This window comes from Mauremys mutica, chromosome 2 (genome assembly GCF_020497125.1).
Source record: "Mauremys mutica isolate MM-2020 ecotype Southern chromosome 2, ASM2049712v1, whole genome shotgun sequence".
Lineage (NCBI taxonomy): Eukaryota > Metazoa > Chordata > Testudines > Geoemydidae > Mauremys > Mauremys mutica.
In genome coordinates this window covers 130,900,544-130,926,900 of record NC_059073.1, presented here as the reverse complement: position 1 = coordinate 130,926,900, position 26,357 = coordinate 130,900,544, and the positions used below count along the sequence as shown (strand labels likewise).

General features: G+C 45.7%; 1 protein-coding gene across 3 annotated transcripts; it reads right to left on the bottom strand.

The window, feature by feature from the left end:
• Positions 1-905: 905 nt before the first annotated feature.
• On the bottom strand, positions 906-25,808 carry PLAT (plasminogen activator, tissue type). 3 transcript variants are annotated; one of them, XM_045005188.1, is made up of 14 exons: positions 25,780-25,808; positions 14,105-14,195; positions 13,060-13,099; positions 12,487-12,618; positions 9,813-9,926; positions 9,232-9,406; positions 7,809-7,900; positions 7,363-7,534; positions 6,906-6,991; positions 6,312-6,507; positions 5,123-5,259; positions 4,907-5,047; positions 2,975-3,120; positions 906-2,085 (listed from the first exon to the last, which is right to left on the bottom strand). In XM_045005188.1, the coding sequence occupies exons 2-14, from the start codon at positions 14,165-14,167 to the stop codon at positions 1,927-1,929; spliced, it is 1,653 nt and encodes a 550-aa protein (XP_044861123.1). In that variant the 5' UTR covers positions 14,168-14,195; positions 25,780-25,808; the 3' UTR covers positions 906-1,926. The 3 variants fall into 3 exon arrangements, with proteins under 3 accessions (XP_044861123.1, XP_044861122.1, XP_044861124.1); XM_045005187.1 differs by lacking the exon at positions 25,780-25,808 and adding an exon at positions 21,326-21,449; XM_045005189.1 differs by lacking the exons at positions 12,487-12,618; positions 25,780-25,808 and adding an exon at positions 21,326-21,449.
• Positions 25,809-26,357: the final 549 nt, after the last annotated feature.

Genomic DNA, 26,357 nt, shown 5'->3' with positions numbered 1-26,357 from the left:
CCAGACAGATTTTTGCCCCAAATCCCTAAATGGCCCCCTCAAGGATTGAACTCACAACCCTGGGTTTAGCAACTCATCAGTTTTGTACTAACTCAAACCAGCTGCTGCAATGAAAATAAGCCCTTAATCTCATGAGGAATCTCTCTCAGATTGGCAGCCATATCAAAGTTATAGAGAAATGCGTCTAGAAGGGCTCTCATCCTATTGGGATCCAGGCAGTGGGTGGGCAGAGCCTGCCCACTGCTAAAGGATCTTCCCTCAGCCTAAGGGGGGAGGATCCACAGGACCTGGAAGCCAATTGATTCCGGGGGAATAGAAGGGCTCTCATGGTATAGGTTTACTTAATCCTGCCTCTGAGATTAAGTAAACCTTATACCATCCCTGACAGGTGTTGGTGTAACCTGTTCTTAAACCTCCAAAGAGGGGGATTCCACAACCTCTTTGGTAACCTGTTCTAGTGCTTAACTATCCTTATAGTAAGAGTTTTTCCTAATATCTAATCTACATCTCCCTTACTACAAACAAGCCAATTCCTTCTTGTCTTACCCCTTTGTGAACAGGGTGAACAATCAATTACCATCTTCTTTACATATTTGATAAACCCAGTTCTTTCAACCTTTCTTCACAGGTCATGTTTATTAAAACTCTTAGCATTTTTATTGGCTCTCCTCTGGACTCTAATCAGCACTGAGGCCACAGCTGGAGTACTGGGCATCACATGTTGGGCATCACATGTTAACAAAGATGTGAAATTAGAGTGGTACAATTACTTCCTGTGCCTTACATATTGCACTCCTGTTAATACATCCCAGAATTATGTTTGCCCTTTTTTGCAATGTAAATCAGTCTTTATTACCTCCAAAGTCATTATTAATATAAAGTCTGTCAATGAAAACAAACCTAAATTCAGAAGGCCAATATAGTTTAATATTCTTAGAGATAAGCCTAGGCTTGCCAGAAAGTCAGTATAGTGGTAGGAATTATACTGTCATACAAAAAAAACAAAACCAACAAATACAGGAAAGTTTAAATATCTGCATAGTATAAAAATAATCTTTAAAAATGCTGCAGGAGATAAGTGTCACATTAGAAGATTGTTCTGAGCAAGTGGATGCCTGAGCAATATGTTTGTGCCTATGAGTGAACTGAGATCAGGCAAAGTGCTCACTTATTCTAGGAATCGCACTGCATGGAACCAGGGTAGTGGTAGAACATGCTCTTATCCTATGCTTTTCAGTGTATGTTCACCTTCATCAGTGTACGCTTCACCTGATATCACAAAACTTGGTTTCTCTCTTTGCATCCTAAACTATGATCTCCTTTCACTGTGTCTGCCCCCTCGCAATTTTCAAGGGCACCTTGGGGAGGTGAGGCTAGTGCCAAATAATCTCAGTATTTTTATTTTAAAAAAATATGGAGGTGGGAGTGGATTTAAGCAGCAGCCCATACCCTGAGATGGAAATGGGACATGGTCCAAGCTCTACAGTGCAGTTACAGTCATGTTTCTCTATACATACTTGAGTATATTGCAAGTGTCATAACCTTTCCCTCTAAAAGAGAGAGAGAGAGAAGATGGCTTCCAGAGTTTAGACTTGTGCCCTTTTTGCCTTCTATACACTCTCACTACTGCTGTGGGATGCATAGACTCTGCTGTCAGTCCTTGTGGGGGTAGAACTTACTTTTTATTGTGCCTATATGACCTGGTGCGCAAACAGAAAACCCATGACTTCTAATACTCTCTAAAGAGAGAGAAAGTACCTAAAAAAGTGTGTGCCCCTCCCTCCACTCTGCTGCACACCTGCACCCTACAGGTGAGTGATCATAGGGCATCTGTGTAAACAGCAGCTCCTGTCAGCATCCTTCATACCTCCTGTAAGGGAGGAATGGGGCATGACTGCAAGGCCTTGAGTGGTTCATTTTCCTCCTTCAGGGTTTCATGTTGTCCTGAATCCAGTCAAGGTAACGAGTCACATTTGTATAGATGCCTGGTGTGTCTTTCCGTCCACAGCCTATTCCCCAGCTGATGATCCCAATCAGATGCATACGATTATCCTTCATACAGACCAGAGGCCCTCCGGAGTCACCCTGCAAGGAGAAAGCAGGTTAGTAAGAGGTTCATTTGCTTTCTTTACTTGCTGACTGGATGCTAAGCCTTCCCATATTAGATTCCCCATAGATACTTCCTCTGCACTGCCAAGCTTAGGCTTTATATAAGGCCTGATCTTCAAAGGTGCCATGTTTCAAGTACAGTCGGTGAAAGCCCCTCTGAAAAATTATGATCTGTGTTTAGTAGGATAGCATCCTACACCCCTTCTGCTATACCAAGGAAAAAGTGAGATCCTAAAACACTTCCCAGCATCATCCCTTTACAAATCAGAGTCAAACTCACATGAGGAATCTTTAAAGTACAATAATCCTAGAAGAATCTTGGTCAGGTTCCCCTCTCCCCAAACCGTAAACTGGTGACACTGTATACTGCTGTGGTACGTAGAGAACATACTCATTAGGAAATTACGGATGCTGATATGTGGGGCTTTGCTTCAGGAACTTTAACTATTTGTGCCCCCCAATTCTGATGCTACTCTCCCCTTTGCCTGTTAGTCCATTCCCATTTCTGTTGGGCAGTGCCCTATCCTATCACAGACCCCCCTGATGAGCACCTCATGTTCTGTTTCTGTAAAGGAAAGTTACAGGAAACCCTGCACCAGGTGGGGTTTCCTGCCCAGCTATTGGTAACATTTCCTGCAGTTTGGGTTTTCAATGCCCATTGTCCTAAGTTTATTTTGGTTAAATGTGGCCTTTTTTCCTAGCTGCTGCGAAGCTTGCAGCATCAGCAAAGGCCAGTCTTGCTCCAGAGCCCACCCTAGGCTGATGCAGGGCTGCATTTGCTCTGATTTATTGGAGCATAGTGCTTTGTTAGCAACTATTTTCTGAAGGAAACTAGAGGGAACAGGTAGGGACAGAGATAGTTTACCTTGCAGGCATCATCCAGTTGCCGGGTGTCCCCTGCACACAGCATGTTTTCAGTGACTGTCTTGTTCAGGTGCTGTGATGTGCAGCGACTAGCTGGAAACAGTCTGACATGACCTTCCTTCAGCCGCTCTGAGTAGAAAGGAGAAACTGCAAGAGAAATGGATGTATTTGGTTGGAGGGGGGAAGCAGAAGTTCCTTGTAAATGGATAGGTGAAGGGATAGGAAGGGGACTCGGGAGGTACTGAGACTTAGTGAGGTGGTGGGGGGGCAACAGCTGGTTTCTGGCTGGAAGGAGGATCCTGGGGTTCACATATCTGCTACCAGGCCCATTCCAATCCCTCCAGATCCCACTCCCTGGCGCAATGTCAGCTGCTCCAGTCCCTGTGGGTCCTGCTGTCACCACCCCACACACATGAGTTTATGCAGGGGCAGAGCCCACACAGTTTCTATTGCTGGAGCACTACACCTGTCCCCAGATACCTCTGGGGTATTGCAAGTCTCCTTCCCTCTCCCCATTCCAGAACTATCATCAGGGAGAGCAAAGTTTCTAAAGTAGGCACAGAAAAATCTCAACTCTTATCTACTCGAGTCACTTTTAAAATCCATCGGTTTTGTTTTGGCACTGGGAAACTGCTTCGGACCTAGGTGGGCCAAGATATGGCTTCTCTCAGCTGGCTGTAGTGTCCTAAATTGCATAGACTAAAAGCCTTCCATTTCAGCCAAAGCTTTTGTTTGGTAAAATGGTTTGTTAATTATGTAAAGTTAGGGGGTGGGGGTGGGGCGAAAGAGGTGGGGGAGCGTATTGTGAGCTCTCTGAAAGAGGTTATGGGTTTAGGGGATTTCCATTGCTCTAATGGAAACCAGATGTCCTATCTGTGTACATGCAGACTCTAGCTTATGTAACTAACTAGATAGGAATGCATTATGGCTCTACTGAACTCAGAAGGGACAAAGCTTTTGTTTTGGGAGGTTAATATCTTGGCCATTTTAAGCTTCATTGGGCTGAAACTTCGCAGAATAGTTATCTGTCAAGAGATCTTTTCAGAAACATAAAACTTGATTTCAAATGAGGTTTCAAAGGATGCTTTTCAAGGATTAGCTTCCTTTAACACTTTGTCACTTAACCCTCTGTTTGTCTTAAAAGTATGCTGATATACACTTGGAGACATAACTACAGCAGCAGGGAGAGGCCCCAGTCAGAATCTGGGCTCCACTGTGCTGGATCCTGCACAAACAGTCAGCCCTTACTTTGAAGGACATGCAATTTATTAAGAGAAAAAATGCAAGAGTAGGGATAACAGGCAATAGGAAGGAGCCTGGGGAGAGAGGAAGAAGATGGCCGTAAGAAGACTTATTTTCATCAGACAGCTATTTCCATATCTAGATGGATAAAAACTTTTTAAAAAAAAAAGCCAACTAGAAATAATCTAGGTGTGGTTTAGTTGGCTTCTAAACATCTGTTGTTCTTGCTGTTTCTCTTGTTCCTGTTCTCTTACTCAGCATCATACAGATAGCGTGCCTTACTAGAATATAGTGGTGCTATCTGCAACTGTGCAATAATCCTTGACAGGAGAATTATTTCCGGCTGAATGAGAGTGAGAGAATCTTTCTACATATTAATTGAGAAGAAGAGGAAATGCAGAGTTAAGGCTGCCATGTTACACCTAGCTCATTCGTCGTGCTGGAGTCTTGCACCTCCCAAGATATTTCCAACTGTCTGTAGGTTTCAGACAAGGGACGGTTGTAGCCCACGTGAGCGGAGCTCACTAGGGTGCAACAGGTATAAGTCCGGGCAGAACTGAGGTGTACAGTCACTGTAATGCTAACTACAGTAGTAGTGATTCCAGGGACCACTTAGTTCTTTTTAAATATGAAGGTGAGGGACAGGAGCCCTGTGGAAGAATCCCTTACATAGGGTACATCATCTCCTTACATTCCTCATGCTTGCCGTAGCCAGAGATCTCACATTCCGTCCAGTCAGGCAGCCGAAGTCCTGGCTCTGGGAGGCAAACAGTGCGGACAGTGTCCGTTTCAATAGCACACTCTTCTGACTCAGACTTCAGCTGTAACAGAACTGAAAAGAAAATGTATAAGAACAGGCTTTGGCTGGTGGTGCTGTTTCTGAACGTGTGGCTAGGGAAGTTCTTACCGATATCATTGTCATAAGTTTCTGGGTCAAATTTGCTATGCAGGATGTATTTCTCCACTTGGAATTGCTGCTCGTTCTCCTCAGGGATCATTCGATAGGTCCTACCCAGTACAATCTTTAGACGGTCGACACTAAACCTGGACATGAAAGAGTTTTGAGCGTCTCCCAGCTTCAACTCCAGAGACCCATCCTTTGAAGGTGTCAGCTGCCCAGCAGGAGCTCAACTTTCTCTCATGTAGAATTGTTACTCCTTACATACCCAGTCAGTCTAGATTTATATTCAGGGCATCCTCGTCTCCCTCATAGCACCGACTATTGCATACAGTGGAAAAGCTCATCTGCTCTCCCCTTCTCTCCCCCGACCCCGTCATGTCTCATGCTGCTCCAGGTTCTATTCTCATTGCCCTGTATAACAGATTTATTCTTAGTCTCCTTGAGGTATCTTATGTCTCACAGTTTGTTTGCCTCTCAATCTCCTTTTTTGATGCTGGCCATGTTCATCTTGATCATCTCTTTAATGTAGGACTTCTGATAACTCCAGATGCTTCCTTTTGTATTCTCTCTCAGAAAAAAAACCAAACAGCTAGTCTTTTCTTAAACTCAGTAACTAGAATAGCGTGCAGGGTTCCAGATGGGGTCTCGATGGAGCTATGCATAGTGGGATAGGGGTCTCCATGACTGTGTAGTTAATTTTCTGTAGAAAGCAGTCACTGCAACATCTCTCCCATTCCTAAGCAGATGCAGGGTTAACTCACAGAGAATGACATTGTCAGTCAGTTGCGGAGGTTAAACCCCACTATTCCTACACTATAGTTCTTAAGTACAGTAGGCCTACCCAGAGACCATAGCTTCACCTTCCTTCACTGTGCTACTGCTGCAGGAGAGTGCCTTCCTAACTGCAGCAGTGAGGGAGGTGATGAGGGAACCTTTGTATCTATTTAAGCTGTCCTACATCTCCAAGGGTGGTGGCGGGGAGGAGGATCTTATTCCATAGCTGGGAAAGTAATGTAGAGAGTAAGAGGTTCCGAAGGGCACAGTTACTCGGACTCCCTCTGCATGCAGCAGCTCCCACCGTGGCTCAGTGTCTCAGTAGTCAGGGCACTGGGATCTCTTTCTCTCATTACTGCAATAGGGGGACCCAGTATCTCTAGTCCCTGTGTCAGAGGTGCTAACTGGATTCTTCTCTCACCTCTCCTGGAAACAATGGGCAGCTGACAGGACCCAGCAGGAGTTGATCAGGATTCCTCCACACAGGAAATGCTCCCCAGTCACTCGCCGATACCTGGCAAAAATGGCAGCCTGCCACGGATGGGAGGTGATGTCTGCATAGAGGCCACCTTTAATTCGGAACTGGGCCACTTTGTGCTGCCGTAGGCCACACGTGGCTGTGGATGACAAACACAGAAATAGGCTTTGTGCTGTGGCCCTTATTCTGCTCTCCCCTCTCTCATGGGCTAAAAAGCCTCCATGTGCTTAGCATCTGCTGAAGCAGCACTGAACACAGTGCTCTTGATGACCTGGTTTCTCTTACCCCCTGGAAACCTGGCACATGGGCAGGAAAGAGAGCAAGGAAGCCCTGCCTGTGCCCCCCATTCTGCTGCCTTCCTTGCAAGTCTGGAAGAGACACCTGTGTGGAGCCACAGACTCCCCTGCTGCTCTGCCACAGCTGTAATCCAGCTCCTATTTACTGAAAGGAGCTTGTGTGTGACAGTGGCAAGAAGCAGAGCAGTGGGGATTCAAAGGAAGAGAAGATGGGGAGAGCAAGTGTGGGGATGTCTCTTACAGCAGACAGGCACGTCGCAGTATTCCCACTTTGTCTGGCCCGCCTCCAGCACGTGGCACCATGGCCTGGAGTCATTGTCAGGGTTTCTGGAACACAAAAAAGTGGGCAGATGTTTCAGCTGCTCACACTCCCATTGGACCTGTAAAGAGCCTGGTGGGGGAGGGGACAATGGAGAAAAGCATTGTTTTCCAAAAACTGTATCCTTCGAGTGTAACTTAGGGACAAGGCCACCTTGTGAGCTTTCACTGGAGGATACCAGAGCTGTGCCTAGTAGTATCTGCAGAAAACTGCATGCATGGAGTGACATCACATAATCACTCTATGGCGAGGCTGCATATTCCCTGCAGTACTGTGTATCCCTTACGTCCTAATTCACGTGACAGGTCAGAGCTGCACCTTCGGGTGAATGGGGCAAGGGAGGTTCCTTTTAAAAATTGTGAATTAACTCCCTACCTACCGGCAGAAATTGTGGCTCCCGAGACCCAGCTGTTGGGCATTGACCCGCCAAGCTGTGTAGAATTTGTTGGCAATGATTTTGGAGTCCCATCTCAGACAGGTGGCACCGGAGCTGGTAGTGCTGTGGCTGCCCCGGTACTCTATGCCCTTCCCAGAAAAACAGTCCTTCTCTCCTGCAACAAGAAATCTGCAGATTAACTGATTAGTACCAGCTGCTAACTGTTCCCAGCATCACCACCTCAGCTGTTTATATAGTGCATCAACTAATAATCACCACTACATCAGTAAGACTGCTGAAATCTGTGCTTTTTCAGCCAGAAAGGTTAGATGCTTAAATGTAGTTTAAAGTGCTCAATTCTGCAGCCTATGGAAATGTCTGTGGGCCCAGGGAACCCTTAAAAAAAATCTAGTCTCCACAGCAGGTATCCCCTCTGCCCCTGCACATACCTTTAAAGCAAGCAGGTGTGCTGCAGTATTCCCAGGTATACTGCCCCCCTTTGTAGACATGGCACCAGGGTTTGGAGTCCTCATCTGGGTTCCTGAGAGAGATGGTAACATAGTGTATACAACTCCATACCAATGCACAGTCCAGCCCTTGCAGTCTGAGTAACTTGAGGAATGTTGATTGTTACATGGAAGGCAGGACTGTTGTTTGTAGCTTGCACGTGTGCAATGCTGAAGCAGAGAGCACTAGGGATTGGGTTATTTAAGGAGGGTTTGGAGAGGCAGGTTGCGGCTAGGTAGACTGGCTCAGGAATGGGGTTTCAGGTACAGAGGCAAGGGTGCGAGAAAGGAACGAAGGGGGTGATTAGATATGCAGCTTGAAGCAGAGTGAAATCCCCTGTGGGAGAGCCAGAATGTAGGCCCAGGAAGGAAGTACCTTCCTGGCCCCTTTCCACATACAGTCCCCACTTTGTCATGGTACTGTTACAGGGAAACCCTGTTATGGGCAACCTCAGCAGATCAGGTGTGACCTTCCTTAGTTTCCCCTTCATCTGCTCATGCAAAGAATGATTGTCTTTTTCAGTACCAAATTCAAACTCTTTTATTCACATGAAGTGCCACAGTCCACAGACCCCTTATGCTAAGCACAGTTCCTCCCAAAACCCTAAAGCAAAACAAGGTTACAGCAGCTCTTCAGTCACATGCCAAGGTCACCATGCCCAGGTCACCCACCCAAGAACCATTAGCCACTCTGTTCCAGTTCATTGTGAGCCTGCTTCGGGGCCCCTCTCCAGGCCACCACCCTGAGAGTTCCAAGACCCACTTCTCTCCCATCAGAGTTCTCCAGTAGCCCCCAAGTCAGGTCACCCATGAGAGGGCCTCCTCACAGTGTTATACTTCCTCACACTTCATCACCAGTGAGTCCTACCCCTGCTCCTGTGGACCAGCCGCAGCCTCTTGCTTCTGAGCCCAGCTTACACTGACTGAGCTGGTTCTTCTCATTCCTAGGGGTTTCTTCACAAAACTTCCTGCAACTTGGCAGGGTTCCCAAGCAATAGTTAGTCCTCCCAACAGCTTACCTCAGCACTTATTGCTGGCAACTCACAATTACTGCTCTGCTTCATCTCTTCTCCTCAGGCAACTCTCTGCTGCTCCATCTGTCTCCCTTCTATTCTCAGGCAACTCTCACCTGCCCCTTTATAGGGCTAGATGCCTTTTCTTAAACCCAGTTGGGAGGCAGGTGCACTGGACCCTGCTTTCTCTTAAAGGGGACAGTCACCCTGTGACAGGTCCCTTACACTGCATACAGTCTTCCTGCACCCCATGCTATACATAGCACTGTGATCCTCCCCGCTGCACATACACACAGCACCACACATTGTATACCCCATCACTACAATGGCAGTTCCTTTCCCCTGCCTCTCACCTGCAGTAGTTGTGATTGCCAAGTCCCAGTTGAACAGCATCTGCTCTCCGCCCATTGTACTTTTTCTGAGCCAAGGCACTGATATTCCAGTTTAAGCACTCGCTCCCACTCTCCGTCACACTCCACGTCCCCCTGTATGTTACTCCCAAGTCTTTGTAACATGTGACTTCGGTATCTAAGCAACAGGGAAGCAAAATGGTAGCTTCAAACTGGTCCGACATGGACTCTGCTTCCCTCTCGTGAGCTTCTGAGAGCTGTTCCCTTATGGAGGGACCCTAGGTACCACAGTCACTAGCCCAGCATAAATGCCTCAACAATCCAGACCCCACGTGTAGCAGAGGGTCTTTAGCCCTGAGGCTAGAAAGTATTTATCTATGGTCAGGCCACAGAACAGGTATCCTTCCCCCAGATGCAGCCTAAGATCTCCTGTAATATTAGCTCTGAAATAAAGAGAGACAGCATAGCTCAGGGCCTGTTACACTGCAGCAACCCCTGGGTAGCTCTTCCCACAGCTCTGGGTAGCCAAACCCTTCCCCATTCCCCCAGCCATATGTAGCTGTACTTACTGCACATGCACTCACCTATCTCACAGTGCTTCCCAGAGAAGCCTCGACGGCACTGGCAGATGAAGTGCAGAGGGGAGTATAATGCCTGCTTGCACTGACCCCCATTGTAGCATTTCTTGTCAGCACATCCTGTCAAACAAACACAAGCCAGGAAACCTCATTAGATTTCACATCCTCAGGCAGCCACGAATATCTCCCCATCTGAGAAACTGGTATGGCCCAAAAATTAAATGAATACTTTGCTTTAGTTTTAAATAAGGATGATAATATGGAACATGTGAATAAATGCAGTACACCTGTTGGAAATGAGTGTCTAGAAATGAAAATTACCACATCTGAGGTGGAAGGAAAACTTAAAGATGTTAATGTGCTCAAATTGGGGGGGGGAGGTAATTTCCATTCCAAATATGGAAAGAACTGGCACATGAGACGGCTAGTTGAGCAGCAAGGATTTTGAATAAATCTTTCTCTTTGGGGCTAATACTTAACATCATGCCTATATTTAAGAAAGGTGCGGGGAGGGGGAAGTGATTGGGTAATTACAGACCTGTTAGTCTGATCTCAGTAGTATGCAAGGCTTTAGAACAAATTGTGAAGGAAAGAATAATTAAATGCATGGATGTAATGGTAAAGGCGATGTAATGCAACACGGGTTTACCAAAGGTAGGTTGTGCCAGACTAACCTGATTTCCTTCTTTGAGAAAATAACTGATTTTTTAAATAAGGGAAGTGCGGTAAATTTAATATACCTGGACTTCAGTAAATCATTTGACATGGTACCGTATGGGAAACTGTTAGTTAAATCAGGGAAGATGGGGATCAGTACAAGCATTGTAAGGTGGATAAGGAACTGGCTAAAGGGGAGAAGGCAGTGGGTTGTGCTGAAAGGTGAGTTATCGGACTGGAGGAAGTTACCAGATGAGTTCCTCAGGGATTGGTCTTGAGACTAATCTTATTCAATATTTTTATTAATGACCTTGGCACAAAACTTGGGCATGTGCTAATGAAATTTGCTGCTGATATAGAGTTGGGAGGCATCTTGAGGAGGACTGGAATATTATACAGGAAGATCTGAATGATCTCGAAGACTGGAGTGACAGAAATGGGATGAAATTCAACCGTACAAAGTACAAGGGTCTAATAAGAAGATTTTCAGCTACAAGTTGGGAGCTCATCATTTGGAAGTGACAGATGAGGAGTGAGACCTGGTTTTGGGGATCCCTCACAGGATGACTATGATCTACCAGTGTGGTGCAGCTGTGAAAAAGGCAAATTCAATCCTAGGATGTATCAGACAAGTCATTTCCAGTAGAGATAGAGAAGAACTATTGCCATTGTAAGACCTCATTTGGAATACTGGGTACAATGCTGGTCACCCATGATGCAGAGAAGAGCTACTAGGATGATCAGGGGAACAGAGGGCCTGTCTTAGGAAAGGAGATGCGAAGGACTTGGCTTGCTTAGTCTAGCAAAAAGAAGGCTGAGAGGGGCTCGGATTACTCTGTATAAAAACATCAAAAAGGGGGTAATTACCAGGGAGGATGAAGAGCTATTTAAACTAAGGGACAATGTGGGGGCACAAACAAATGGATATAAACTGGCCATGAACAAATTTGGGCTGGAAAAAAGACTGTTCCCAGTAGGAGTTATCGGGGCAAACAACTTAGTTTTAACTGAGGGTTGGACAAATTTATGAGTGATGGTATGATGGAGTCGCTTGTGATGGTAGGGGCAAGACTCAGCAGTCTGAGCGTTCATTTTCAGTTTGTCTTACGTTCCTAAAAGCTCATGCCTCTGGGTTTCAGCTGGCAACTGGCAGGGGTCAGAAAGGGACTCTCCCCCCCCCGCCATGTTGTGGGGGGTTTTTTGTTGTTTTTTTTTAAATTCCCTTCCTCTGAAGCATCAGGCCTGGCCACAGCTAGAAAAGGGACATTGGGCAGAGTGATTCAGGGCTCTGAGGTGGCACCTCTGTATCTGGTGCTTGACTGGCTGGTTCCTGCGCACATGATCTGGGTATCACTGACCCCATATGTGGGGCTGGGAAGGAATTTTCCCAAGTCAGTTTGGCAGAAAGCTTGGGTTTTTTCGCTTTCCTCTGTGGGCCCAGGTCACTTGCCAGGATTATTTGGGTGTATCTCACTTAATCATTTCTCTGCCACTGCAGGGGCCTGAGACATTGGTGAATTTTTATCCCTCCTATTCTCTCCCTGTGGCACACAGTAGTGTATTCTCTTGTGGGCTGTATAATTTTTGCTCTAACTGCGGGTGCTGGGTGGTGTTGCTAGGAGGTCAGACTAGATGATCTGTTGATCCCTTTTGGCCATAAACTATGATCTGTGACCCCTCCTGTCAGCCTCCTTACTGCCTCTTTCTCTCTGGCATGTTGCCAGACATACCTTGTTTCCTGCCTCTGGTCAGCTTGTACTCACCTCCACCCCTTTCCTCCATCTTCCCCACTCACCGTGGCACATGCTTTGGCTCTTATCTCCACTTACCCCTCTGGCCCAGCCTGCACTCTTACTCCTGCTTCAATGAGTAGGCACATCCTAGTGCATCCATGAAAACCCCAGATTATATGTGCTCAATCATCATTCCCTCGAGAGCAGAGTTCCCCCTTCAGTCTAACAGGGCTGAATGCTGGAAATGCAGACGCTCTCCTTTCCCTTCCCAGCTCCTGCTTTATACTCACTTCTGACAGGCACGCTGTGGCAACGACTCCAACCGTTCTCACACACACAATATTCTACTCTGCCTCCTGTGAATCGTAGCCAGGTCTCTCTCTGCTGGTAAATCTGTCTGGATGAACGGTCAGTGCAAGTGGCTGCAATTGGAGACAGGAAACCCTCCTTAGGAAAAGGCAAATGGGGCTGTCTGACCATAGAGGCTCTGCTCCGCTCCCTTCCCTGGACAGCAGAATGGTCCCCTCTGTTAACAGAGCTCTCTTCCCTTCCCAGGCCAGAGCTGCTTTGTCCCTCTCCCTGCTGTGCTGTTGGATGTAGAATTCTGTGCTCCACCAGCTTCTTTTTGTGCGTGTAGGAGAGGGAAATGATCTTCCTTGTCTTTTGAATTGTGTAACAGATTACAGCATGCTGGGTATGTTCTCCATATCTTCCATGGCCAAATCTCTGTCAGTACAGCCTATGAGAATGGGCATAGTTGGAGCATGAGCCTGGCCCTGGTTTCACTTCCTCAGCACCAGCCTGCTTTGCCTTGGGCACATCTGCTTAGCCCAAGTTAAATGGGTTTCCTCTCTCCTCCTTACCTTGAGATCTGGCTCCCCGTTTGAGGCGCACAAGGAACTCCTGCAAGCAGAGAAAGAGGAAGCCTGAGTGGCTGCTGTCTTAGAGATTCATTTACCAAGTGCTCTCAAAATCTGGACTCCTTTCCCAGGCCCTGCAAACCTGGAGAGCTCTGAGACACGCTCCCACCCTCTCCAATGTGGCATTCCTGGTATTGGGGGGAGTGCCATAGAGACACCTATAATAGTCCAGGATAGCAGGGACCAAGCACAAATTGGCTCATGTTCCTGGGGCTGCGCATTAAGGATCCTTCCAGTTGCACACAATTTACATGTGATAACCACCATGCACTATTTCTGTGTAAATGCCAGACATGAGAATTTAGGCAACAGCCCTTCCCCAGGCCCAGAGGTAGAGGGAAAATCAAGTGGAGCCATTCAGGTATATGAAATAGAAATACTTTCACAAAGAACATCTCTTTAATCTGTTCCCAAGTAACACAAAGCAGCACAAATGACTGGAGGGCGGAGTGGCTTGCTAATGAGGAAAGATTAAGAACTAAGAAAGTTAGAATTCGTCTGGATCTACGGTTTTGAGGCCACACAATGTCTGAGGCTAGGGGATATGGGAACCTTCTGCATAAATTCAAAGGGTCAAGTGTAATTGAGGATGATAGGATGGTGTAAGTAAGACTGATGTGGGGAAATCAAGCAAAGGCTGACCATGATGGAGCCTTTTCTAACAGTCAGGGGTATCTGGCTGTGGACAGTCACCCAAATAGAGCGACGGAAGGTGCATTGCTTGATACAATTAAAAACTGCCCTGGATAATTCACTGCAGGGAATGATCGCAGCCTGGACCCGGGGCTGAACTTTGGGACCCTCTTACGGCTTTTCTGTCTCTGACTTCTATAACTGTGTAACTCGGCCCCTTCTCCTGACCAGCAGAGACCAATAGAGGCTCCGGCAAGAAGAGATGAGAGTGCTGCCAGGCCAGGGCTAGGGTGCCAAGGGGTGCCAGGACCCTCCAGGGATCTCCCAGAGTGGCACTGGCATGTTGACCTCTTACTTGGCACTGCAGAGTGGTGATTGCTGCCATCAGCAGGTAGAGACACAGGAGTTTCCCTTCCATCCTCTGTGTTTTCTTCAAATCTCAGAGTCTAAAACAACAAACAGAAAAGGTGAGCAAGGCGCCTCCAGTGTGAGCAGAGGCTGATATTGTCAAAGCAAACAAGGGCTTTTACCCACACAGCTCCCAGTGATTTCCAAAGGGAAGGAGGCTTGCAGGGAGTGGCTAAATCCCTGAGTTGGCTTTGCAATTTGAGAGCCTGGGAGCCTTGGTGTAACTTGGAAGGGCTCCTGACAGTCTGGAACCAGACCCACCTCCCACTGCTTAAAGTGGCAAGGGGGGGGAGGGAGGGGTTGCAGACCTAGGAGTGGGGAAAATAATAAAATAAAAGTTGAGCTGCGTCATTGAAGGCTGCACTTCATTGTTACCAAAGTTGCTGCTCCCAGGTTATGATAGATCCCCTGCTTTTTTCAGACCACTTTAAAGCACTGCCACCTCCCATAGGTAAATGGCAGAAACCACGTTCCTAGGCTCTGGCACTAAGCAGTGCCTATCTGGCACTACTTGGGATGACATTGGCAAGAGACAAGACCAGTTCACTTCTCCACAGGCTGTGGGATTTCAAGGGTGCTGAGTGGCAGCCGAGAACTCTAGACTCGCACAAAAGAAATGGTGACTCCCATATTTGTCTAATAAAACAGACTATAGTGTCTCAAGAGAAGCCAAAACAAGGTGTCTGAAAGAGTAGGAGTGTCTAGGTTGGGGTGTCAGCTCTCGGGGGCCCAAGAGACACCTGTGCTGAGCAAGAACTTCCTGGTTCCAGTCTGTGTGAGAGGGTTTGCAGATGGAATTAGTAATTTTTTGCATAGAATCAGAACCCTGACCACTCCCATCCTTACCCCCCTACACACACATGCTGTCAAAGGATAATGCTGCTTGCTGATGGATTGGTTAGCACTGGGTGAGGGAAAAGGCTGAAGGGCCAACGGGGTGTCTGACAGGGGTGTGGACAGCACTAATCAATTTAAAGCACTAGATTTGTTTTTCAGTATTTTAACCTCCACGCCCTGTATGGTCTGGACTTTATTTCCACTATCATCCTGCCCCTCTTGCAGGCAGTTGAAAGTAGGTTAGTTGGCTGGGATGCTAGCTTGTGGTCTGGCACTCCATCTCACTTATTCAAGCATGCATTTTTTTCCTTGACTCACTTCCCTGTAGTCACAACAGTTTCTCATTCTCTTTAATCTACCTCAGCAGCTGTCACTTCAGACAAAGCTCTATTCCAGCCCTTATGAGAAATCTTTACATCTTCTGTCCCCCACAACAGTAACCTTGGGGAACAATATGTTCCTGCACAGTTTATTAGCTCATCTGATGTGATTGAGAGGAAGAATGGACTTAGACCTCTGCCTGCATCCATCTCTTCCAATGAATACATTACTTTCCTTCTCTCCTTCCCCTGTCCTCTTTCTTACCTGGCTGCTTGGAGCTGCCCTGATCACTACTGATTACAGTGGGACAATCCAGGCTCTGAGGAGTTCAGTAGTCTTGTGTGTTCCCTGCCCCTTTACCGAGCAGCATTTTCAGCCTCCTTTGGTGACGGACTTAATGGCAGCAACATGAGCTCTGATCTCTATAGCTCAGCTCTGCAGTGGCATCTCTGCCATCTCATTCTCTCCACTCCAGTACCCCTCCCCCAGTCTGTTCACAAACAAAGGCAAGAGACAGGCCGTTTTCTTCACTATAGCAGTAGAGAATTACTTCGTGGTTTGGGGAAGTTGTTAGAGAGGAGAGAGCCTCATTGAGTACCTTGCGGAAAGCTTTTATCATACAACTTCAGTCCTGAGCAGATTAAAGCATTTTTATATATAAAATTCTCCAGTCCAGACTGCCCCTGTATGGAGCCAGGCATAGTTCTGATCCTAGCACAAGTAGAACACCCTGGAATAAGGGGCATAGGCATTGAGGGGCTCTTTGAGGAGGTGTGTTCCCCACAGGGGCAGTGCAGCTTTGCTCTGGTCTCATAGCACTACGGGTATATAAGCAATCTTCTGCAAATCCTGACCTTGAGAGCATGAGTTTAACAACTACAGGGGGAAGTTCATCATCTTTTTCAGAAATGTTACTGAATTCAAGAACTTGTAATAAACCTGACTGTCTAACTAGGAGTCACACTGGGATAATAAAGGGGCTCTATACTAATGTTAAGGGCATGTGGTACAGCAGAGGTTAGGTTACTGAGGAAGGTAGATTAGAATTAGTATACAGTTCATAGGGACTCCACTCTGGGAGCAAAATAGCACTAAAGGGCACTCCAACACTTTGTTTTTCCACATTTCTGAGCCACAGATGTTAAGGTCCTTCTGATCCTGCATAACACAGGCCAGCAAATTTCATCAAGTGTTTCCTGGATCAAGCCTATAATTAAGTATCGGATATCTGGTTCCAGGTATCATATTTGCCTGGGTTAGATGGTAAATTCCTAGGTAGAGGGACATTCAGTAAAGTGCCATATACTTGCACAGCTCCCTTCAAGTAAGTCATTTTCACCTAAAATCATACTGGAGACTTTTTTTTCCATTGAACAAGGTAGGATACACTGCCAGAGTGGGGAGACTTCTCATGAGATTGCTAGTGATGGCCCTCTGTACCCAGCATGTGAGATTTCAGAACCCCCAGTGTTACTGGTGCTGCAGGCAGAAACTGATTTTTTTTTTTTGGTCCAACTGTCATGTAAGTAGATTCTCTTTACATTGTGACAAGAGCATCATAAAATTAAGGGATTTTGCTTCTGTCTTCCTCCAAGAGTGTACTGACTGCTCTAGATAGCAGGAAACAGGAGTAGCAGCAAGACAATTTTGTTTCCGTATCTTTTATCAGTTTCTAAATTCTAGGATTATTCTGCAGTCACAAATATTTCTGCCATATCATTCATCTGCTCTCTCACCTTTTCTCATTTTTCTGTCTCCTCTGTTTGTCTACATCAGGCGTCCTTGAGTGAGCAGAAAGCTGGCCCAAGTATTTGAAAGAACTGATATTTCGTAAATCTGGAGTTCAATCTCTGCTATTTAAATAAAGCCAGTAAGGGCAGCTGGAAAATGTCTGGCAGAATGCAAAGATGACAGATTAGTCAGTCATCAGGTCAGGAACAAAAGCAGAGAGAGAGAAAATGAAAAGAAGTCTTATTTTAAGAAATGGGGTTTGACTGACGGAAAAGCGAAAGACGCAAGTGAACTATTCCAGGCCCTGAATCAGAGGGAGCAGTGGTAACAGCAGAATGTAGGCTGCCATGTCTCATGATAGGTCTGTAAAAAGTGGGGGATTCAGGAGGGCATGTGAGAGGGTTACAGGCGCTTTAAAAAAATCTCCAGATGTCAAATCTGGAGAAACAGTTTTGAGGATGCACATATATTTCCACATTTCAGTGGTAAAGTCCCTGATGTTCACAGAATCTCCCAAGAAAGACTCTCAAGGCCCTGGCTTTACAAAATGCCTTTTACAAATGGGTCCCTGCTGTATAGCAGGCCTTTTTTTAAAGTGCAGAAACATTTTCCAAACAGGCAATGATTCTCAGGAATATGGACATGAATCTGGCATAAGCCTCTGAAGTCCCCAGGAGTGCTGTAGCAAACTAGCATCTTCGTCTTTGTTACCCTAAAGTCACAAGACTGTTGATCAAATCTAGTGCCAATTTGTTACGCTGAAGTCCTCAGGCTGCTGCCTGAAATCAGAGCTATGCTATGACTTCTTTGAATTCTTGCAGATGCTGCAGTATAACCATAACTTGATGTAAATTAGCACCATAGGACCAATGTCACTCTTGCCAGCCAGAGGGAGGCTGCAATTCCTCCTCTTAAAGCAGCACATGAGAATGGAGGTTCTTAAACCTGATTAAGGGAAGTGAGACTTTATTCATCTGAAAGGAAGAATCTCTGACCTAATCCTCCAGCAAGTATCTGTCTGTGGAAGTGTCATGCCATTTCTTCTGAGAAAATTTAGGATCCCCTGGAAATAAGCCAGTTGTGGCAAAGTCTGAATTTCCTGCAGTAGAACAAAATATTGGCGCTAACCTGGGTAGTCACCTAGCAGGAGTCCGGCTATGTGGAATCAGGTGGAACCGGAGCTTGGATAGGAAAAAGAAGGAATCAGAGATGTTTTTATATCCAGAAAGGTTTTGTATTAAAATCTTGGAGACTGGTATGAGAGGAGAATCTTCCAATTAAAAAGCACCAGAGCTACTTAAAGGAAGAATTAAATATAAAACAAATTCTGTCCCAATTACACTTAGCTTGTTAGTCAGTTTTTAATGTAATCTACTGTACACTCTAGCAGTGCTGACCTGCAGCTCATATCCTTTAATTTTCTTTGTACCAGATAGTGCTTCCTGTATCTCATGGATGTCATCTGATTTGTTTGTTCCAATAACCCTTGCTATTCCTTCCAGCCAGCACCTCTCCAATACACAGAAATGAGTGCATAATCCCCTATCTGTAGCTGTAGGGCAGTTCTGATGTCCAGTGTGCTTGGAAGGCTGGTAACTGATGTTTGCCCGATGTATGTTGTTAGTCTTATCCCTGGCCTCGGCTGTGCCTTACCCAGTCAGAGTGTTCTGAATGATTAGTCCTATCTAGGAAAGCACATGGATTTCTGAAAATATGAGAATGTTACCATGGATAGAAGCAGAGACCTTCTAGCAATAATCTTTTTTTTGCCTAGCTGCCTCTGGCCTAGTTATGCCTGTTGCTTTGATCCTTAATACTTCGGCCCCTGTGACCAGCAAATAGATTCCAAGGCCAGAGGGGGCCATTGTGGTCATCTATCTAGTCTCACCTCCTTATATAAATTCCTAGAGAAAATCTTTTAGAAAAACAACCACTTGTGATTTAAAAATTGCCGGTGATGGAGACTCCACCATGACCCTTGGTAAATTAATCCAGTGATAAGATAGAAAGGGCTGGATTTACTGTGCTGACAGTTTCGTTCTGTATAAAATACATTAAAGGTAATCCAGGTCATACTTTACTTTAATTGATGCTGTCACTTTAAATTTACTCTCTGGCTAGATTCTTATGGAACTCTAAACGGATTAGAATCTGCTTGATTTGTGCAGACCTGGGGCATTTAGGTAAATGGAGAAATGTGTTGTTTTGAATGAACTAGTTTCTTGTCTGAAGTTAAGAAGAGAAACAAAGAGGAGGGAGGGGAAAATAGGATGGGGGGAGATGAAAGAGGAGATTTGGCTACGATAGGGTGTTTTTAAAATGTTTTGGATTGAGGTTTTAAAGGAATGTATTAAGTGGTGTGAAGCCCAGAAAGGGTGTGCACTCCAGGATCTCCAGGACCTGCTGTGCTCAGTCTGCACAAACACCTAAGGAGACAGACCCTTTCCCAAAGCATTTACAGTCTGACTAGAGCAAACACCCCCAGGCTGCCTTTTGTAGAGATCAATTAGGAGTCAGTGCAGAGGTTAATGGGCTGCACTTTTAGGGATGTCTACACTGCATCTGGAAGCAAGCCTCCCAGCCTGGATCCACAGACTTGTGGTAACAGGTTCATGCTGGCATTCTAAAAATAGCTTTGATGTTGCAGCTCAGGCTCTCAAGCTACCCTCTTCTCCCCACCACCAGGCTTCAGATTCCAAGCTCCAACCTGAGCTGTAGTGTCTACACAGCTATTTTTAATGGGCTAGCATGAATCTGTGGATCCAGACTGGGCGGCTCACTCTCTCCCAGATACAGTGTAGTGCAGACATGCCCTTAGTGCAGCACCATCCCAAGAACAAACCTCTGCATAACACCAAGTGAGCTGGGTAGCATGTAATTAGTCTATCTGCCTCATGATGCTTTGCCACCCCCCCAGAACCACATACCTGGATCCTGGTGCACCTGCCTGATGATGTCATGATAACCTTGTGCTAAACAAAGCCGGGGAGCAGTTCTGGAGTTAGTGCACCTAATGCACATGTTGTGTTAGTAGCACAAAACTCATTACCAATCTGGAATCAATACAGCGAAAGGAGTCTGCATTCTACAGATATAGCTACATCTCTCCAGATGCCTCAGAAACAAGAATACTTTGAACATCACATGTTCATCGTTAATGATTTAAGCATCACAACTCTCCTCAGTAATAGGTAAATAAATGTTACTCCCAATTTAAAGGTCGGGAAAGCAAGACCCATGGAGGTGAAGTGACTCACCCAAGGTCACATCAACAATCTGAGGCAGAATAGAGATTAAAAGTCAGGAGTCCTGACTCCCAGTTCCATGCTCTTCTCATTAGAACCCATTGCCTTGACTCTGGATTTGGAATCAGTAGCTGTTTGCCATTTGTGCTGATACTTCTCTAAGCTGATTTAGCTGATCAGAGGGGCATAAAGTCCGGGCCTCACTGCCCCTCCTGTCTGCAGGGAGAAAGAGCCTTAGTGCCTTTCTCCCCTTTACTGCCTGCTGAGAGGAGTTGTAGTGCCCCAATCCTGTACTGAGCATTGTGGTGCCTAGTTTCTTACTATTTCTTCCTGTCTGCCACCTCCATAGCCAGGGCATTTATATTTATATCCTATCCCTTCAGTGTCTCTGAAATACACCATTCCCTTGACACCTGTGAAGTCTGATTTACCCTTGGGAATTGTTCTGAAGATTTGTTGTAGCTCTGGTTGTGTTTGGGAAGAGGAAGAAGCCTAGAGAGCCCACGGAGGCCCCTCTGTCATAGACAGGAATCCTGAAGAGAAATGTGCAGTCTGACCTCAGCCCCTCTCATAAATAGGACAAATGATAATGCCACAGCTGGCACTCTCGGTCTTTTGTTGCTTTTGGAAGATTTGTTATATCTGTTCTTTTTATTTATATTATTATTTTCTTCTTTTTTATTTACACTATTCTTTTCTTTTTCTCTGTGCAGGGGGCTCCTACCCAAGTGCAGTTCAGTGCCAGAGGCTGTCAGTCCTTTAGCTGCTCCACTTTTCCCTGACTTGGGGGGGTAGCAAGGCTTTCCTGAGAGAACTGGAAAGCACCATCTGTCCCCAGCTTCATAATTCTCCCCAGAGGCTGAAAAGAAACAGCTAAGTTAAATTCCACATTCTGAAGCACTGTACATCATGCTAATTAATTACGAAGTAATAATATCAGAAGTGTGACCTTATTTACCCCTGCTCTACTCTTATTGCAACACTAAGTCATAGGGGGAAAGACTCTGCAAAGACAGGTGCAGATTAACACATACCTTCACTTCTCTTCTGTATTCTGCTGATGGTTTCCTTTCAGTGCAGCCTGGATGTGCTTTGAATATGTCTAAGCTCTGATCTCTCTAAATAGCTCCAGTGTCCTTCTTAAAATGCCAGTCAAGGGGGTGGAGACTTTACAGGGGGGTGGGTGGGACTTTTTCACCCAGAGGAAAAGATACACAGTGGTAGGCTGTGGTGATGAGGTCAGGATGGGCTGGGTTAGTTTTTTCCAAAGATGAGGGGGAGGAAGTGCCTGATGAAGTCAGCAGAACACATCCTGGCTCTCATCCAATCAGTATTATTCATGGTCCTGATCAGAAAGCAGTTAGTGACTCCACGGCGTCTCTTTTTGGTACATTCCCTTTTCTCTTGACTCCTTTTGAGAGCCAGGAACAGATCAGATCAGTGCCATTTACAAAGAGAACCTTCATCATGGTTCCAGGAATGAGGGGGAGAAAATTACCCACACAATGCCCCAAGATATACAAAAGTTCATTATTTCCTTGGGGCATCAGCTTAACTAGTGCTGTACAAACTATAGAGAAAGACCATGTCCCTCCTCCAGGGAGTTTTCCACGCTAAACAAGCAGATGATGCAGTTCAGGCACATAATGCACCAGGCATCCGTCTCTGAATGGTGCCTATTCGGTGTCTCTTTTTCAAGTGATGTGATCTGTGAGTGGAACAAAACCTGTCCTGGCAGCTGTAGAGAGCACAGAGCAGTGTATGGGGGAGAGGACAGGGCAAGAAAGGGTGTGAGGGAGATAACTGGAAGAAGGGGGAGAGTAGACAAGGGCCTCAACAGAATTCCTGAGTCCAAACACAGCAAGATATTGGACAAATTGAATCTAGGTTTGAATTTTGCAGTCTGAGGCCCTGTGCTGGGATAATATGCTCCTAGCACTGGAGATAAGAGTCTCCATGCACCCAGTCTACCTCTTCACTAGTGGATGCTACACTCTCTCAAATGGCCACTTTTCTCTAAAGGTTAGGCTGTTGCTCCTTGGGGCAGGGACTGTGTCTTACATGTTTGTGCAGGGCCACCCACATTGATGATGCTCTTAAAATAGAGGCTACCTGATTTTAACAACAGCAGAGGTTTGAATTCTTATTGCCCAGTTTCCTTGTTAACCACTAGGATCTTTTTACACCCTGTATCTTTAACACAGAGATTCCTTAGCTTTTCTCTTTGCTCTCAGGAGATTCTTGCTGCCTCATCTGAGATCCTGGATATTCCTCAGCCTTTTAGTGTAGCCCCATATGACTGTCTATCACCAGGTCACATTATTAACACTCAGAAATTTAATTGTCTGGGGAGCTCATTAGGGCTCTTGGGAAAATAGACATTGGGTGGGAGGCTCAAGGCTGAAGAGCATTTCGGGGGGAACTGGGAATAGCAATTTAAGGACCAACAAGTTAAATTATTTTTCATTATTTGAGTCCATCTAAGACTATGACTCTGATCCTTAGAACCAACAACCTAAAACCAGTAATAACCAATTAAAGCCCTTCAGAAATTCCCATAGGGACAAAGCTGATTGATCCCATTGGAGGAGGGATTGGGTGGAAGGACGAAACATGACCTCGAACCTTTCTGTCCCTAACTTCTGATTCCCTGAGGCAGATTGGATTGGGTTCAGATCATAAAGATGGAGCATTTGGCTGAAACAGCTGGAAGCAGCATGAACTACAGGCTCCTTTCCAGGAAAAGGCCACAATAGGCAACGCTGCTAAAAAGGAAGGAATTGACACGTGGTTGGTTTGGTGTCAGTGATGGGTGTGGAGGGGAAAGACTGGAGAGTTTGTAATGCTTTATGAAACCCCTGATGGATTTTTTAGAGCAGGAATGGTTGCCCTGCCACGGCACAGATGAGTTCAGTCCTAGAGGAGCAGTCTGAGAAATTAGCTCTCTTCTGAGGAATTTTATACAGTTTAAGGCCAGAAGGGACAATTAGGCCATCTAGTCTCATCTTCTGCATCACTAAATACTAATGACTTGAGTATATAAGACAAGGATACTACATATGGGGGGTTATGGAGGCAGAGAAGCTGTGGGAGAGGGGCTTGTCTGAGAAGAGAGGGCGATCTGACATATAGCTCTATAGGTACTACTGTGTGTAAGCATGAAGGGCAAAGGACAAGGTGGCAGCCTTAGAGCTGGACACTATGGCATTATCATTGCACACAGGGTTTAATCTGATGAGATAATTGCTGCAATAACAGATTCGTGGGAACTATGAAGAAGCTGATTCAATAGGAATCAGATTCCTGCCCTCAACTTCACACTGAAATTACAGTCTGATAGTATGTCCAGGGAAAACAGTGTGTGGAAGGCTTTCACTTTCAGGAAATAGCTCAGTGGTTCTCAAACTTTTGTATTGGTGACTCCTTTCACACAGCAAACCTTTGAGTGTGATCCCCCCCTTATAAATTAAAAACACTTTTATATTTAACACTATTATAAATGCTGGAGATGAAATGGGATTTGGGGTGGAGGCTGACAGCTCGCAACCCCCCACATCATAACCTCATGATCCCCTGAGGAGTCAGGACCCCCAGTTTGTGAACCCATGAAATAGCTGGAAAGAGCCCCTGTCAGGCTCTGTGATGAGGGTTACCTGGCACCTTTAGCAAGAGGAAGTGCTGGCCTGGGCATAGTTGGGGAGAAGCAGGGGGACATTGCCCCCCCCCAAACTGCAAGCCTCAGGCAGGTGCAAAATCCCGCCCCCCCATTGGCCTGATTGGAGCTTCCCCCCCGATATAGAAATCAAACTAAGACTATGCTGGTGAACCTTTGAATTTGGCATGATTTCCATGCAGTGAGGAGATACCTTCCCTCTGAGGCCTTGTCTTCGCTTGCCTGGGGCCTTATCACATCCTTCTCTTCATGAGTCACTCACAAAGCAAGTAGTAATGGTGCTGTTGGGCTTGGGTATCAGATCTGGGGACAGTGATGTAGCATCTGATTGAAGGGCAGCTGGACCATCAATCAGCTGTTGCTGCCAGAGAGAGAAACTGTTTCGTAGCAGTTTGACAAAAAGGTGACAGAACATGTCTGCTAACTGAGAGGGAAAGGGTACCATTTATTGGGAATTTAAGACAGACACAGGCTGTCTGCTGCTGGCATATCTCTGCTTCCAGATTAAAAACAAAACAATTTAGTGAAGCTGGAGTTTGGATTGTTAAGACAAATCAGTAGCTACATGGAAAAAGCATTCAAGGTATTGTGCAGTGTGATAAAAACAGAGCTCAGAAAGCCAAGGAATGGTCAGTTAATGTAAAGTTTAAGAACAAATATTGGCAAGTATGGAAATGCCCAGGTAGGGGCACTTAGAGACCTGGGTGCAGGGCTGGAATTTCTAATGGCAAAGACAAACACAAAACTCTTTTTTTTGTCATAACCTTTCAAGACAGTTTTATACATTAGAAAGAAGCAAAATAAAAACAAGCAAAAAGGCCCATCCCAGCTTTCTTCCTGTGTAGTTATCTTCACCTTCATGGAGCTGCAGTACTGGTGGGTGAAATATGGATGAGACACTTTTGTACCGCTTACAAGCTGCCTATCAAGAGTGTGGCTTTAAACTGCTGGTTTCACATCTCTGTGATGCTTTGTTGTTACTGCATCCTATGATCTTGCCACATAGAGGCATAATTTTACAATCTTAGCTTCAAAGGTTTGTACACAAAGATATGCCAGTTCTGTGTCTAATGACACCTTTATATTTGGTAGCACGTGCACACTTTAGAAATAATAGAGAAGACTCTTTTCGGTTCATGAACTAGCAAAGTTTGTATGTCTGTCTCTGTGATTTGTCTACGTGGTCATCAATAAGTCAGAGTTTTGATAACTATGGTGCTGAAGGAAGACAAGTGTTCTCTTCATGGGACGAATCTGGGTATTAGGGATCGATAATTTAAAAAGCTGTAGTTTTACCTTAACTTTAAACTTCTTGGCATTCCAGGATGCGTGTTTTGGGGGAGGGGTTTCATATGCTTTACCCTATAAATTATTGACACAAATTAACCTTAACTCCAACTTGATTGAGGTGTTTGTTTGTCTGAGAACGGCCTTAGGTGTTTAAGTTCCCTGCTGTAGTAAATTACAGCTGTGTAAATTAGATAACACTTACTCTAGACCATATTAGTGGTAATTAGCATATTATGGACTTCTGATTGCTAGATTGCAACAAGATGTTTCCCAGGCTGCACCTGCAGACATCATAGTGTTCTTTAACCCATCTAGTTCTGCCTAAGTGCTCAGATGGATTATGGACCAAACACATGCAGCTGTGCTTCCCCCATTTTGGGGCTGCTGGGAGACAATTCAGCTACTGGGGCAAGCTAGGGCTGCCTTGTGGCAGCTAAGCAATTGCTAAGTTACAGATCTGCCCTGGATATGTCTCCTCCTGCTTCAATACACCCCCTTCCTCTGTCAGCCCACCTCAGAACTGACCTTGTGTCCAAATAAGACTTCTGCAGGGTTGGCATGCTGCTGGCAGAACAGGCTTTGCACTTGGAGAGGTGTGTGCTGTGTGGAGACTGTTCACCAGGGGCGGGGCCTGTGGCTGCTCTCTGGTGCCTTTTAATGGCTGTAAAGTGGCCAAAGGGCAACCATGAGTCACACTATAGGCACTTCTGTGTCTGCTGGAATCCCTGTGGGGCTAGGAGATCAGCTGGCATCTGCAGGGGTTAGGCAATCCACTATTGTTTGTTCATAGATACTGAAGTTCTTCGAGGAGTTTAGAAGTAACCCTGAGCAGAGAATCACTAGTCCCTTTCCCAGGGGCTGGCACACTTAGCAGATCAGGTCCAGCACAGGAAAGTTTGGGTTTAAATTTTTTCTCCAGTCGATTTAATGCTGTTGAAAGATGCCAGATTGATAAGACTGAAGTCCTCTGTTTGTACATAGGATGAGTACAGAACATAGTAAGCCTCACACAGCCCCCACAGAAAATACAGTCTGTGCTTATCTGCTGGCTCTGTGCCTTCTCAGTAATACCCATCGGTGGCTGTGAGAGGCTCAAGCAGATG

Coding starts and splice junctions, on each gene's coding strand:
- PLAT (XM_045005188.1), bottom strand. CDS start 14,167: ATGGAAGGGAAACTCCTGTGTCTCTACCTGCTGATGGCAGCAATCACC. Junction 6,992..7,362: donor GGGAGCCACAATTTCTGCCG/GTAGGTAGGGAG, acceptor TTTGTGTTCCAG/AAACCCTGACAATGACTCCA. Junction 5,048..5,122: donor AACTTATGACAATGATATCG/GTAAGAACTTCC, acceptor TTTTCTTTTCAG/TTCTGTTACAGCTGAAGTCT.